We start from the raw sequence: 13,705 nt of genomic DNA, 5'->3' as shown, positions 1-13,705 counted from the left end.
TTCCTCCCCGCTGTAAGAAGGAAGGGGTCTCAAACAATCATTAGAACATGTCACGTTCCCAAATACCCGCCCATGCCAAGTTTGGTTCCATTTGCTTAATTACTTTCTTAGTAATGTTTAAAACTATAAAAGAGGCCCCTCCTTCCTTTATATCTCCCTACTGGAAAGAGGGAGGGGTCTCAAATAATCATAGAAATATTTCTCGAATCCAAATACCCTCACATGCCAAATTTGGTTCCATTTGCTTTATTAGTTTTTGAACTATGTGAAAAAATATGAAAGAGGGCCCTCCCCCTTTCAACTGGAAAGAGGGAGGGGTCTCAAATAATCATTGAAATATTTTTCGTATCCAAATACCTTCCCATACCAAATTTGGATCCAATATCTTTATTAGTTCTCGAGTAATATGAAAAATTGTAAGGTAGCCCCCCTCCCCCCTTCCTATCACGCCACTGAAAGGAGGGAGGGGTACAAAATATTCATAGAAATATTCCTCGTTCTCAAATACCACCCCATGCCAAATATGATACCATTTGCTTGATGGGTTCTCGAGTTATGCAAAAAATTGTCTTTTGTTTGGGAGGCTCCTCCCCCCCCTTCATGAGAGAGGGAGGGGTCTCAAACCACAATAGGAACCTTCCCCTGTCTCCAATACCACCATCTGCCAAGTTTCACGCAAATCGGTTCAGTAGTTTTCGAGTCTATAGGGAACAGACAGACAGACAGACAGACAGACAGACAGACAGACAGAAATTCATTTTTATACATATAGATATAGATTATTTCTTTGAATTAGGTATTTTAATTTAAATTATCTGCATCGCTTGGAGCAAATATATCATGATATCAAGCGAGCCTGGATATATCAAGAAATTTTGGATTACACGATAGTCAAAATTTAAACCTGAAAGATGCTGAAAGTGAAATATATGTGGTAAATATGTTTAACTGAAACCGTAAGTTTTTGATGATTGTGTAGCATTTTCAATATTACTTTTGAAGCTAGCTGACCCGGTGTGCATTGCTACACCTTGCAAAAATAAATGTAATTTGTAAAAATTTATTCAAATTTAGATTTTTGTAAGCATTAATTTTAAATCAATCCTCATCATGGTTTAGAACCAACAATTTTGAAATGAGAGCTGCAGCTGGAGTTCCGAATTGCAATTCAAAGATGGTATATATTATTTACTGAAGCTTGATCTCTAAATTTGTTTTTCAAGATCTGAAATTTGTACTCTGTTTTTTTAAAGGTTCATAATGACTCAAATAATGTGAATATTTATGCACCTTTTTTCCAAAGTGGGAAGTTACGAACTTCCATAAAAACATTTGTCACATCTATTTTTGAGTTATGCCAAATATCCGTACACAAAAAAACCCTCTTTGAAAAGCTCTTTATCTTAAACTTACATGGGAGCTCCCCCATCTTTTCCAATTTTGTTCCCCACTGCTTGAAGAAGGTAGGCTGATTTACCTGGCTCGAGTTTACATAAATTTCTAATTGAAAGAAAAAGATTTGCATATTGGAATTTATTGCACATTGTACTTTATGGAAATAGAATTTTGAAAACCTATCAATAGCGTGAATCGGGGCAGTTTTTTGAGTATATTCCTCAAATTCTGTATTATGAGCACTTCCAGCCCCTGATTAGCTTTAGATGATGTATTTTTTGGAGTTAAAAAATAAGCTATCGATATTTGAAAAAAAAACGATGAAAAGGATTTTTAATAAACATTTTCAAAAAGCTTTTTTCACCATCCTCGCCCTTCGAACCAGTTTGAATATCTATCCTTTTTGCGCCAAAATTATGTTAAAAATATGTTTCGCCATATACCAAACTCATGGACATGAGACATTATAGCTTGAAGTTTTCCCAAACAATACTTCTCATGGTATGAAAATTATCGATTTTATACAGTGCAAATTACTTTTTTTTAATAAATTTATTAAAGCAAAAAATATCTGTTGCATCACTAAATAATTTCTCCGCGTTTTTTATTTTCTTTTTGAAAGTCAAATATTCAAAAATGTTGGCAAAAACAAATTTCGAAGTTAGCATTTGTCCCGTATATTGGGGCAAGTGTAAATGCAAAGCTTATTTTAAAATTCAGATGCGTCAGAGTAATTGCTTCAAAATGGATTTAAAACGTATATCTGTATGTTTGTTTTATCATGTTTCAGTGATATACATATCTGCAGTATTCCAGCAGTATAAATTTATGTTTGTTATTTCACTTTTAACGAATGCTGTTCAAAGCAAATGATCTTTATTTACAAAGCCATTTAAGAATTTTAAATATCCGCTTCAGTTGCAACATTCGGAATATCCCTTATGGTCTTTCCAACATATTAAATCATTTTGAAGATTTTTTTTTGTTTCGATTATAGTCGCTTTACCATCTTTATGGCATTCGCGACTTTATCAACGTTGCAGTTGGCGGATCGTTATTGAAAAACTTATTCGGTACAACTGTGTTCGATGTTTACTCTTGGACTCGAACTCACGGACATCGGCTCAGGAGACAACAGACTGGCCAACTGAGTTATATCACAAGCCCATTTTGAAGATGAATTTCTTAAAAGTTCGACGTTTGCCCTTGCCCCACCGTGTAAGTTGACAGGAGGGAATATTGTTTTGAACACTTTAAAAGTATACTAAAAATTTCTCATAAAAATGTTGCTTCCAGTTGAATATCAGTTCTAAAGTCTCACTTGAAAAAAAAAAAAAAAGCAGATCAAAAGTCTCTTTTAGGGCATCCGCAGCAATCGCGAGTATAGTGAAAATGCTCACGCGTTTGATCACTCTCATACCGCACCGGGGGTTAGTATGAGGGTGAGCAAAATAGGGCCGTTGCCGTCGGGACCGACAAAATCACCAAATTTGCTCACTAGAAAGGGGCGAGAGCAAACATGCACTGAAAAAAATCTACCATTTAAGGCTAAGTTCAACAAACGATGTTTATTAAAATTTTGTACTTTTGGTAAACAATTTGTTAATTAATCAAGCAATTATGGCTCTTCTTTTGATTCGGTCGAATGTGCGGACGAAATTTTGTTCGCGGGGGGATCAGAAATGTGTCGAAGATTATATAGAGCCATTTTGCAAGTATTCTGTGCTGGGTCGAAAGAGGTGAAAATTTAGGCCCTCGGAATCGGTGGCCCAGGGTTTGTTCTTTGCAGCCGAGTGGGTCGTCGGAATTAGCATAATTTTGAACAGTGCAGAACTTGCAATTGACCAGCATCGAGTAACAACAACGTAAGCGATGAAGGTAAGTGAAAAAACTGTTTATTTAGCAAAAATTTATTTTTTTTAAATTTTTTTCTACCCTCCGTACAGCTTGGAAAAGTACGCAGCAGATAGAAGAAAAAAACTTCACCGTCTGACCGGGGCCATGAGCAGCATCTTTAGCAGATAGGTTTGAACCGGGGCAATGACGCATACAATCCTCCTTCTCGCTGCGCTGTACCAGGGAAAACGGTTCCGACTCACTGAAGCCAAAGTCTTGGACCAGCGGCGGAAAACCTCCTGTTTGATCGTGGAACTCCACAGCAGCTGGCATATTTTGCGCAAGTTCCGCTGAATTTTGGATGATTCCGGCTGCAACTGCACAGAAGTTCTTGCGGCATCCACAACCTGACCCGGTTGCTGGTCGCTCGAAACTGCGTGGCCCTGTTGCTGCTGTATGGCATCTTCAACCAGCATGTCGACTTTGGCGTCACATAACGGATAGCAGCGTCGAAACCTCCAACCTCCAACAATCGCTATGCATAATAATAATTATTTATTAATAAAAATGATAATAACCGAAATTGAAGCGAAAAAACTATCGACTCCGAAAATTTATTCGATCAGTAAATTTAATTTAATATTTTCTGTTAAAGTTTTCTCAGTGCAATGCACAACTTAAAAATAATATGCTTCCACCCGGTGCGCGAAAGAGTGTGTATACCAAAATCGGTCCGCTGAAATGAGCAAAATCGGTCCCCGTATACTCCCGTATTGGTGCGTTTGCTCTTATGCAGCCATGTAATACAAAAACACTTTTCATGTTAATTACGTACTTGAATTGGTTCTTAAGCAAAAAGTACGACGTTTTTTTTCAGAATTATTTAAAATAAAAAGTTCTCATTTTCATTTCTAAATTCGTTTCAGTTGTGTATTTGGGCCGAAGTAAAAATTTTTAGAAGAAAACATATTTTTTTATTTTTTTGTAACAGAGAAAAGTTGAACGTTTGAACATTCTTTAATGTTCCTGGAATGAAATTTTTTCCGGAAAATGAATTCCCTCACTTTTGGTCAATAAAAACCAGTTTATTTCACTGATACCTTTCACGTTAGTCCTATCTTATCTAATTTAAAGAAAAGACTTTTGATCAGTTCATGTGTCGGATCGGATGATTTTCTTTTTCAGTTAAGTACATTTTTACATGTTCAGCAAAATGTTTCCGATCTACCTCTGTAGAAAACATCTTATTCATATTTCTGTTATCAATATGATTCATAAATAACCTTGTAGACAAAATGAGTTAAAAAATTGTATGTAAATTCTTTACTTTCAGTTTTTTTTTCAATTGTCCGCAAAGTGTCATACCCTTATTTCATTAGCATCAGAACTAAATTTATATTTTTTAGACAACTAATGCTATATGGTCAACAAATATGGAAGTATTTTTTGCAAATCTTTCAATTGATTTTGATTCGATTGATAAAATACCAATCCGTGTCACATCTAGGCGTCATTTATTTACACGTGCTGTGTACAATCAAGCAAAAAAAACATATCTAAGTTGCATATCGCCCCCACGTGCAAAAGAAATATAGGTATTTGGTTGAGAAACAGGCGCCTAATTGTAAAATTTTTCCAGCGATCAATGAACAGTATGCTTTGGTTACTATCCACTTGCGACGACGTTTGCTTGACCATAGAGACGAAAAACAAACCTTGAGAAAAAAAATCTCTAAGAATGGATGCCATGAATTTTCAATTTCAGATTTTAGCAAAAATAATGTTTTATTCGATCGGGAAAATGTCAACTGGATCACATCTAGGCGTCATTCATAACCATGTGCTGTACAAATGAGCTAGGAATCAAGAAGAAAAAAACACATCAAGGCTTCATATCGCCACCCCTTGCAGTGAAAATATGCTTGGTTGAGAAATACGCGCCAAAATATTCCCACTGATCAATATGCTATGCCATGGTTACTATCCTCTCGCGAAGCCTCGACCATGGAGACGAAAAACAAACCGCCCAAAGAAAAATAAATCTCGAGAAAATTGATGTCATGACTTCAATTTGTTTCGAAAAACTACAAATTTCGTATGGGAACCCCTTAAGTCCCTTAAGTCGGATGGGGTTGTATCTATTATAGAAACCATCTCCGGCTTAAAAAACCCTGAGATGCCGGATACTTAGCTCTATTCGGTGAGTCGAATATTCGGTCCAACGGTTTTTGGGCAGTATTTGGCGCCGAATACTCGGTTGGCCGAATATTCGGTACAATTCTAGTTTTTTGTTACGAAGTTTGGTTTCAAAACAGCTTGCTTTTCGTACCTAAAGAAACAATTTCAAAAAGTGCTACGTTTTTAATCTTTTTTTATTTTGGAAGGAAACAACTACAATCTGTATCTTCAGGTTGAAAAACTTGATTCTCGAGACAAAAAATTATCTTTTTTATCACTATTGCACTTTTCAGATTGCGTTTGATAAAAACTCACATTTCTCAACTTCATGGAATGAATCATCTTCACATCTCACATCACATCTTCACAATTTTAGCTTAGTATTAGATCCTCAAGGACTCTTTAAAAAATTTACCAAATGAACTTCGGTCAAATAGTTAATTTTCAACTAGTTTTGGGTCACCACTGAGACTTTCCTGGATTTTTCTCGATTCTGCCCAAAAAATGTTGCAAATGAGTTTCTGTATTGTACTCTATCTCAAAAACCACTTGACATATTGTTACCATATTTTGTACAAATACATATTACATTGCTAGATAACTTCGATGGAAATTTTATCAATTTCCATTCATGCATTCAAAAATTTACAAAACAAAGTGTTGCATTTTTTTCGAATACAATCCTTATCTATGTACTCTGATATCCTCCTTTGATATCTTCCATTGATATCTTCCTCATTCCAGAAAACCAATTCGAATGGTTCAAAGAAATTTTTAATTTAAGATTTCAAGCTTTTTGAATGAATCGGTGAAAATCGGTGAAATCGTTTATTTAAAAAAAATCTTTTTCAAGTTTAATTAGTATAAAATTCAGGAAAAATATTCAGTTAGGCTTCCGCTTTTCCAAATCTGTATTGCCGGGCCTTACGCTTAACCCCTGCCATGTACAGCCACCTTGTCCACCTTCTTCGCCACAGAAAGCCAGTTTTCCTTGAACTGCTGCTCGTCCTTAGCAGTTTTTTTTTGGTCTTCTTTAGGTTCCGCTTGACAATAGCCCAGTATTTCTCAATTGGGCGGAGCTCTGGCGGGTTGGGAGGGTTCTTGTCCTTGAGAACCACCTGCACGTTGTTGGCGGCGTACCACTCCATGGCCTTTTTACCATACTGGCAAGATGCCAAATCCGGCCAAAACAGTACGGAATAACCGTGTTTCTTCAGGAAAGGCAGCAGACGTTTATTCAAACACTCTTTCACGTAAATTTCTTGGTTGACAGTCCCGGAAGCTATGAAAATGTTGCTCTTCAAGCCACAGGTACAGATGGCTTGCCAAACCAGATATTTCTTCGCGAACTTCGACGGTTTCATGTGCTTGAAAATATCTGCTACCTTTCCCCTTCCTTTGGCTGTATAAAACTCCTGTCCCGGAAGCTGCTTGTAGTCGGCTTTGGCGTAGGTTTCGTCGTCCATTACCACGCAGTCAAACTTCGTCAGCATCGTCGTGTACAGCCTCCGGGATCGCGCTTTGGCCGTCGTATTTTGTATATCATCGCGATTTGGAGTCACTACCTTCTTATTAGTCGATAGTCCGGCTCGATGCACGGTTGTAGACGATATACCCAGCTTTGATATGTGATGATAATGCTGCTAAATAACTTCTACCCGCTCATTTTCACCATCTTTTATTTCATCTATCCTTCTATCCATCTATAAAATAAAAACTTTCATAATCTTTAGATGTCCCTACTAAAAAGGACATCACTTTTCATCGATAAGGTCGATAAATTAAAGTAAACAAAAAATCATTTTAACATATTCCAATTTTTCTGTTTTTTTAATAGGATTACACAATTGAATCAGGCCCGGAATACGGATTGTTGCAGATTTTTTGTAACAAATTGATGGTGTTCTGTTTGTGTAGAGCGTAAATGTTTTGAATAAACTTTATTTAAAAAGAAATTTCTTGTTTTTTTTAAATCAAAATAAGAAGAAAATCAAAAGGAACGAGCAAACCGACCTAAATTAAAATTCAATTCTAAACGAATCTTTCATTATCACATCATGTCATATTCACTAAAAAATCACGGAAATCTTTCATTATGCATCGATATTTATAGAGACTAGTTTATATATTTATTCCGTAGCATCTACGTGAAAATCAATTGGATTAAAATTATGTAGTTTTTCACGTAGCCGCTACGTGCAGATTATTTTGCGTGTAAGCAGGCTTGAGTATGTGAAGTTCAATGGTGGCAAAAAATTAGCTACCTTCGCCAAGTGCTTATTTCCCATGAAGATTCCTAGTATCTTTCCCAACAAAAATTTGTAAAAAATAATTCCTCTATACAGTCGAATAATCCAGTGGCATATCAAGTTCACGATAAACCCATTTTTTGTTCGAGCACTCTATATGTTAAACATTTCTTGAATTGCTACAAGTTAAACGACGATGAATGAACTTTGATAACAAATTAAAAACTTGTTTAATGCGATGATATTGGTAAAACCATCACTCACAACTGGTTGAACGTTGAAAACTATGTATTTAAATAACCGTAAAATCTGCCTGATTTAAAAGCAACCAAAACATTAAATAAACGAACTCACCCGAGCTAAAACGATGCAGTTGTTTGAAAACAGCTATGTCTTCTTAGTTCATTCAATATATCTTGTTTAAGTCTTGATATTTTTTTAAGTAAGTTTTAAAGTTCTACAAAACTGTTCCATTTTAAGCGACTTTTTCAAGCATACTTTGCAAACTCAACCTGAAACCTGATTTCTTTTAACCTTTTTACTTTATATGGTTAGCTTCAACAAAATAATTACACTTTTTAGAATCTTAAAACTGGTCAGAGAAATAAAGTTTAGTATAAATGAAAAACAAGCTTTTTTGCTTCTCCCGTACAAAATGTCTTGAAATTCCATTCACACTTGAGGCTAAATGCAATCCCTTCCCGTGGTCAAATATAGCTTAAATTTTTCATTTAACTTCTGATAAGCCAATAATTAATTGAATACGAGCTTTAATATGTTCTCAACATTTTTTTCACCTTTTTAATTATTCTGTACTGTTTGGGATCCAAAACGATTTTAATGCATCATAATGCATTATTAAGCAATTATTAAATCTGAAAATAAATAATTAAAAAAAAATGTTATTACTAACACAATCTAAATAATTAAAAGTTGGAAAAACAATTTTGTTTTTTTGTTTGGCAAAAATTGCTTAGAGGTCAATGAAGTTATTTCCGATGGCAAAAAAAAACTCAACAAATTCATAGCACATGCAGTAGAGGATTAAGGCTGGAGTACCTATACGAGATTTATTATGTTTTACTGTAGGAATACTAAGAATAGTACTTTTGAAGTTAGGGGAGTATGGAGAATTGATCCCTGGGGCGTATTGATTCCTTAGCTAAATCTCAAAACCAGAATGTCTCACGAAGAACAAATGCTTTAGAAATGTTTTTTTTAAATCATTAATTCACAAATATTCGGTACATCTCTAAAAAAATCTTAGTATACACTAAAGTGAAGTTCAAAAGGAAGGGAAAAAAGGTTTTTAATTTATGTTATGTAGGTAGCCAAGAAAAGTGGATTTACGTAACAGTATTATTTTTCAATCAGAAAAAAATTATAATAAGAGCATAACTCAAACACTACTTCACTTTTTTTTTTTTAATTTTATTTTTAGATTCAGTGAATTCGTTAAAATTGAGTGGAAGGCTTAGTTTCCGGTGTTTAAATTAATCAAGATAAGTGGAGAAATTATTTTCTTGAGAACCTGCCGAAACTCGGACGAAAAAAAGGTCAACGAACCGGAATAAAGATGAAGTTGGGAATTTCTTGACATTCAGAATTTCATCATCCAAATGACCAATGGCCAGAAATAAGGTCTGTGGCTCTGAACTCACATGCATTTCTTCAATTCTTGTTCTATGATCTTAGTCATAAACGAATCATTTACCTAAAAAATTATTACTTTCTTCCGTGAACACTGTAAGAATGATTATTATCGTTGAACAATCCGATGTTTCTGGTTTTTTTTCAAACGAACACAAACATATAGGATCTCAAGGAAACTTCATGTTTCTTTGAAGAAAACTTATTTACTTAACTGTAAAGCATACATTCTTCAAGGATATGATGGCTTGAATCTTACAAATGCTAAAACCACCAGCACATAGCAAGAGTACTATATACTGCCGTTACCGAGATTCGATCTCCTGACCTCTAGCTTAGAAGACTTGAACGTTATCCTCTAGTCCACGATCGGCGGTTCTTGATAAAAGTAATATTAAAATTAGAGTTATGAGTCCATCGGATTTCAAGATGTTGCTTTTTTTCATATATATAAAAAAAAAATCTTAAACTATTGCAATTTATAGATACGTATCAAGGTACTTAATAATAAATAATAAAGAAATGTTGAATAAACGTTTTTACAATTTTTGATTTTAATGCTTCTTTGGTTTTTTTTTTTCGAAAGCTCAAAATTATTTGACATAAAATCTTCAACTTAAACGGCATATCGAAAATTAAAAAAAAAAATAATTGAAAAACTTATTTCATTTAAGATAATTAACCTGTGTATAAAATTTTGAGTGAATTAATCTTCCACCTTGTTTGTCTATTGTATCTTTTTGCCATAATTCGCTGGCATCATAACACATATTATCTAAAATTCCAAGTTGAATGAACTTACTATAAAATTTTCTAGATACATTCAGTTATGGGTTCAATGTTTGATCTGGATGAGAATATATATGAATACCTTATAATATTCAATTCATTATGACGGTTTAGCTCCTACCTCTTGTGGATTGAAGTACTCATCATCCCGATGCGCCATATCATGCATTAACGGGTTCACCTCCAGCTCCCATCCATCATTGACACCTGGTATGTCCATTGTGGATATTTGCGTACTCGGTCTCGCCTAAGATGAATCACAATCCGAATTTCTTATAAAAAGTTAAGTTTTATTGATTCAGATGGAAAGCAAAACATTTCATGGGTGTAAATCGTGTTATTTGTATTTCATCACGCATGTAGCACGTCAATCATGTCACAATATTTTTCCACTTTTTTCGGATACATAAGCTGTTTGAACTACTATTAGCGGATCACTTTAACGCGTAACCTTACGGTACGAAAAAAAAGTTTGTCAGCCATTAGAAACCAGACTGCTTAACGGTATTTGAGGTTTGATAAAAATGCACTTAACCTCAACAGGCGAATCGAGGTTCTACGCGTATGTATCTGGCTTCGAGGGCGTGCTCGTCAACTGTCAACTTCGGTCGCAAATGTGGCATGCCGCCATTGGCCACCATTGATATAATCAAACTATCAGATCCGTAATCAAAGTTCCACCGATATGATGAAGATAAACGTTCCCAAACCCTCTTCTTCCGACCAACAGTCGTCACACAAGGCTCGAATCAAAGGAGGCGGAAAAAGATGAAAAACGAAGCGCGGAACTTGTTTTGCTTTTCGGTGCGAGTTTTCCACAGCACGTCTACTACGATTGATTTCGACCCGGCTTTTGTCGGCTTTCTTTGGCTACTTCTCTATTTGATTTATTATTTTTTGAATGCTTCTTCTTGTTAGATTTTTTTGGTTCATCTACGATATCAACTCAATTAATTATTGCCCATGACTTTTTTTGACTTTATCGTGATGCTTATTGCGTTTTTTTCTTTCTGTCGATTCGATAACGGTCTTCAATAGCATTGTAATCACTGTGAGTAACTGTGCGTTTTTGTGAGACTTTCTGAGTTCTCCACTGTACTCACCGAACCGGATTCTAGGATTTCATTATTATTCATGTAGAACACCGGTTGTAAAACCACACACTGCACCTGAAGATGCGTTGTGTCGAAGTGTGTAAAATTGTACACCTTAAGCTTCACACACTACAATAGAGAATGCAACGAAGTAAAACTCGTTTCACTTCTTTTTTTTCAATAAATTTTATTAATAGATCATGTTGATCGAAATCACACTCGCAAAGCATATAATTATCGTGTAGGCTATTTATGTTTGACTTGGTTGATATGCAATCAAGCACTGAAAGTTAGAACTGTGTGTGACTCATAGCCCCAACTGTTTTGCTGTTATCCGTTCCGATGGGTTTCGGCCGTGTTTGGGGATCCTTTGCTCCCGGTGCCATGTGCGACGACCATCCGTTAGCAGCGATCCGGCCCTGGATTACACCGAAAAGCATGGGCACCGGATCGTTATGTTTTCATCGTCGTCGTCTCCATTCCATGCAATCCATCCAGCATTCAGTAAAGTGTTGTCAGTGGAACGCACGCCGAGGACGGAATAGCACAGTACAGTACATAAACATGCGCTCCCTCACAGCCAACCCAGTACATAGAAGAAGATGAGACAAAGCTCTCTTTGGCTCTCTTTGGATTTGGCTACGAAGCAGCTGGAGTTTTTGGGGAGCTCGTTGCTCGAAAGGGAGGAAAAGGATGGCTAATTGAGGGGATGAAGCACATGGCATGGCAGCAGCCAAAGCACATGTAGGTGAGCAATGCGCACAATTTATGTACACGTCTATATGCAACAACAACTCGACCGCTACTCTACTCGTATGAACGAAGGAAAGCGCTCATGTTTGACTGGCCCGAAAAACTACTCCAGCATAATCGTCAGGACGAGCAGGAACAAACTAGAGGAAACAGAGTTTCCGAAATAAACGCATTATTGCTCCGAGCCGGTTGACGGGATATGATAATTGCAACTGACTATAATTGTCGAGTGTTTCCCGTTCATTGTGATATATTGGTCTTCATCTACATATCGAATGGTACAAATCGATCCGTTTTACCTACATCTGTCAGTGTGATAGAGAGTCTAGCAACGGTTCCTAGAACTTCATGGATTGAATAGAGAATGTTTTGATAGAGGTACTTCTTGCTGATATGAACTCATAATAATAACAACTACTAACTAACCCAAACATATTGTTTGTTTTTTCATCATGAAATCAGAACATTCAATTAAAAAGTGATTATTTATTTATTATTTTTTATTTAATTCCTGTTTCCGAATTTAGAATTTAGAATTCAGAGTCAAATACATAATCAGAATCTGAATCAAATTTAAAATAACATTAATTTGTTATTGTGATTATTCAGAATTCTGAATCGAGAACCAAACTTTGGGAGCTTCGGAATAAAAATAAAAATTTGAAACTAAAACATTCACATCTAGAATTGAACTTCCTGTGAAGAAATTAACCTACGTAATTTAGGTTTGTTACTGAATTTTTCGGTGAAAAGCAAGGCCTATTAAGGGGGGGGAGGGGGCATTGAGGACAATTGCCCCGGTCCCCCGGCTCAGGCCCCCTCTGAATAAAATTTAAAAATTTAAACATGACTTTAATCATACTGCTTTAAATTCTAGAAAACTAGGAACGAAAATGAAAATCGGAATTAAAATGTTTGATATAACAACTAAGAGAGCCTTTAGAGAGCAAGCATTGCAGATTTTTTCCTGCTTTTTTAAGCTGGATAAATTAGCGAAAAAATGTACAGTTAGTACCTAAGCATTTCATCTGGACAATTTTCATTACAAAATCCGGATAAATCTAAGCAGAATTCAGTGATAATAGCTTAGCTTAGCTTGATTGGCTACTCACATCTCTACTACCCACTCGAACCCAAAATACATCATAAAATCTCATAATCATCAGAAATCTAATTATTCATGTTTGGTTTCAAGATTGAGATTAGAGGAGAAGCAAAATACTGATTCAATCAAATATTACATCGAATATGTGTACAAAAACTATATACACATAAGCAGGCATCTTTTTTCTATACATTGGAGTAGTTTTCATGGTGAAATCTCTTCAGTTTTCGAGAAAACGACTGACTGTCTAAGATGCAGAACCTCAAACCGTGCGGGCTAAATGCGCCTATTTATGTTTTGGGCAAAATTTCTGTTTTTTTTTCTGGCAATATTTCCATTTCATTGAAAAACTAGAAACTAGTAACTTTCATACGACAAAGCTGAAGTTTTATAAAAATCTGTGTCTTTTAAAATTTTATGGAACTAAACAAAGTGTAGGGTTTCCATATTATGGAGGCAGTTCACCCATGAGAAAAACTTTATCGACTCTGTTTTGAGATCCTAAATTCTCTCTTAAGATGTTAATTAGAGCTAAGATTCGAAGTTTCGATGATAAAAATCATATATTTATTCTATTTAACCTGTTATTTTAGTATAGAGGAATTTGTTAGGGGCATACAAAAACACTCTCTTATTCCACTTTCTAATGGGGCTCT

At 35.5% G+C, this 13,705-nt stretch overlaps 1 protein-coding gene across 1 annotated transcript in view; it reads right to left on the bottom strand.

The window, feature by feature from the left end:
- Window positions 1-11,470, bottom strand: part of LOC129750929 (homeobox protein araucan) — a 175,602-nt gene extending 164,132 nt beyond the window's left edge. The window contains exon 1 of the mRNA XM_055746137.1: window positions 10,219-11,470. Coding sequence (XP_055602112.1) covers window positions 10,219-10,317 — 99 coding nt within the window. The 5' untranslated portion in view covers window positions 10,318-11,470. The remainder of the gene's footprint in view (window positions 1-10,218) is intronic.
- Between the last annotated feature and the right edge of the window lie 2,235 nt (window positions 11,471-13,705).

The sequence above is a fragment of the Uranotaenia lowii genome, chromosome 3 (genome assembly GCF_029784155.1).
Source record: "Uranotaenia lowii strain MFRU-FL chromosome 3, ASM2978415v1, whole genome shotgun sequence".
NCBI lineage: Eukaryota > Metazoa > Arthropoda > Insecta > Diptera > Culicidae > Uranotaenia > Uranotaenia lowii.
The sequence above is the reverse complement of the archived record's forward strand: the minus strand, read 5'-3'. Positions and strand labels throughout refer to the sequence as shown.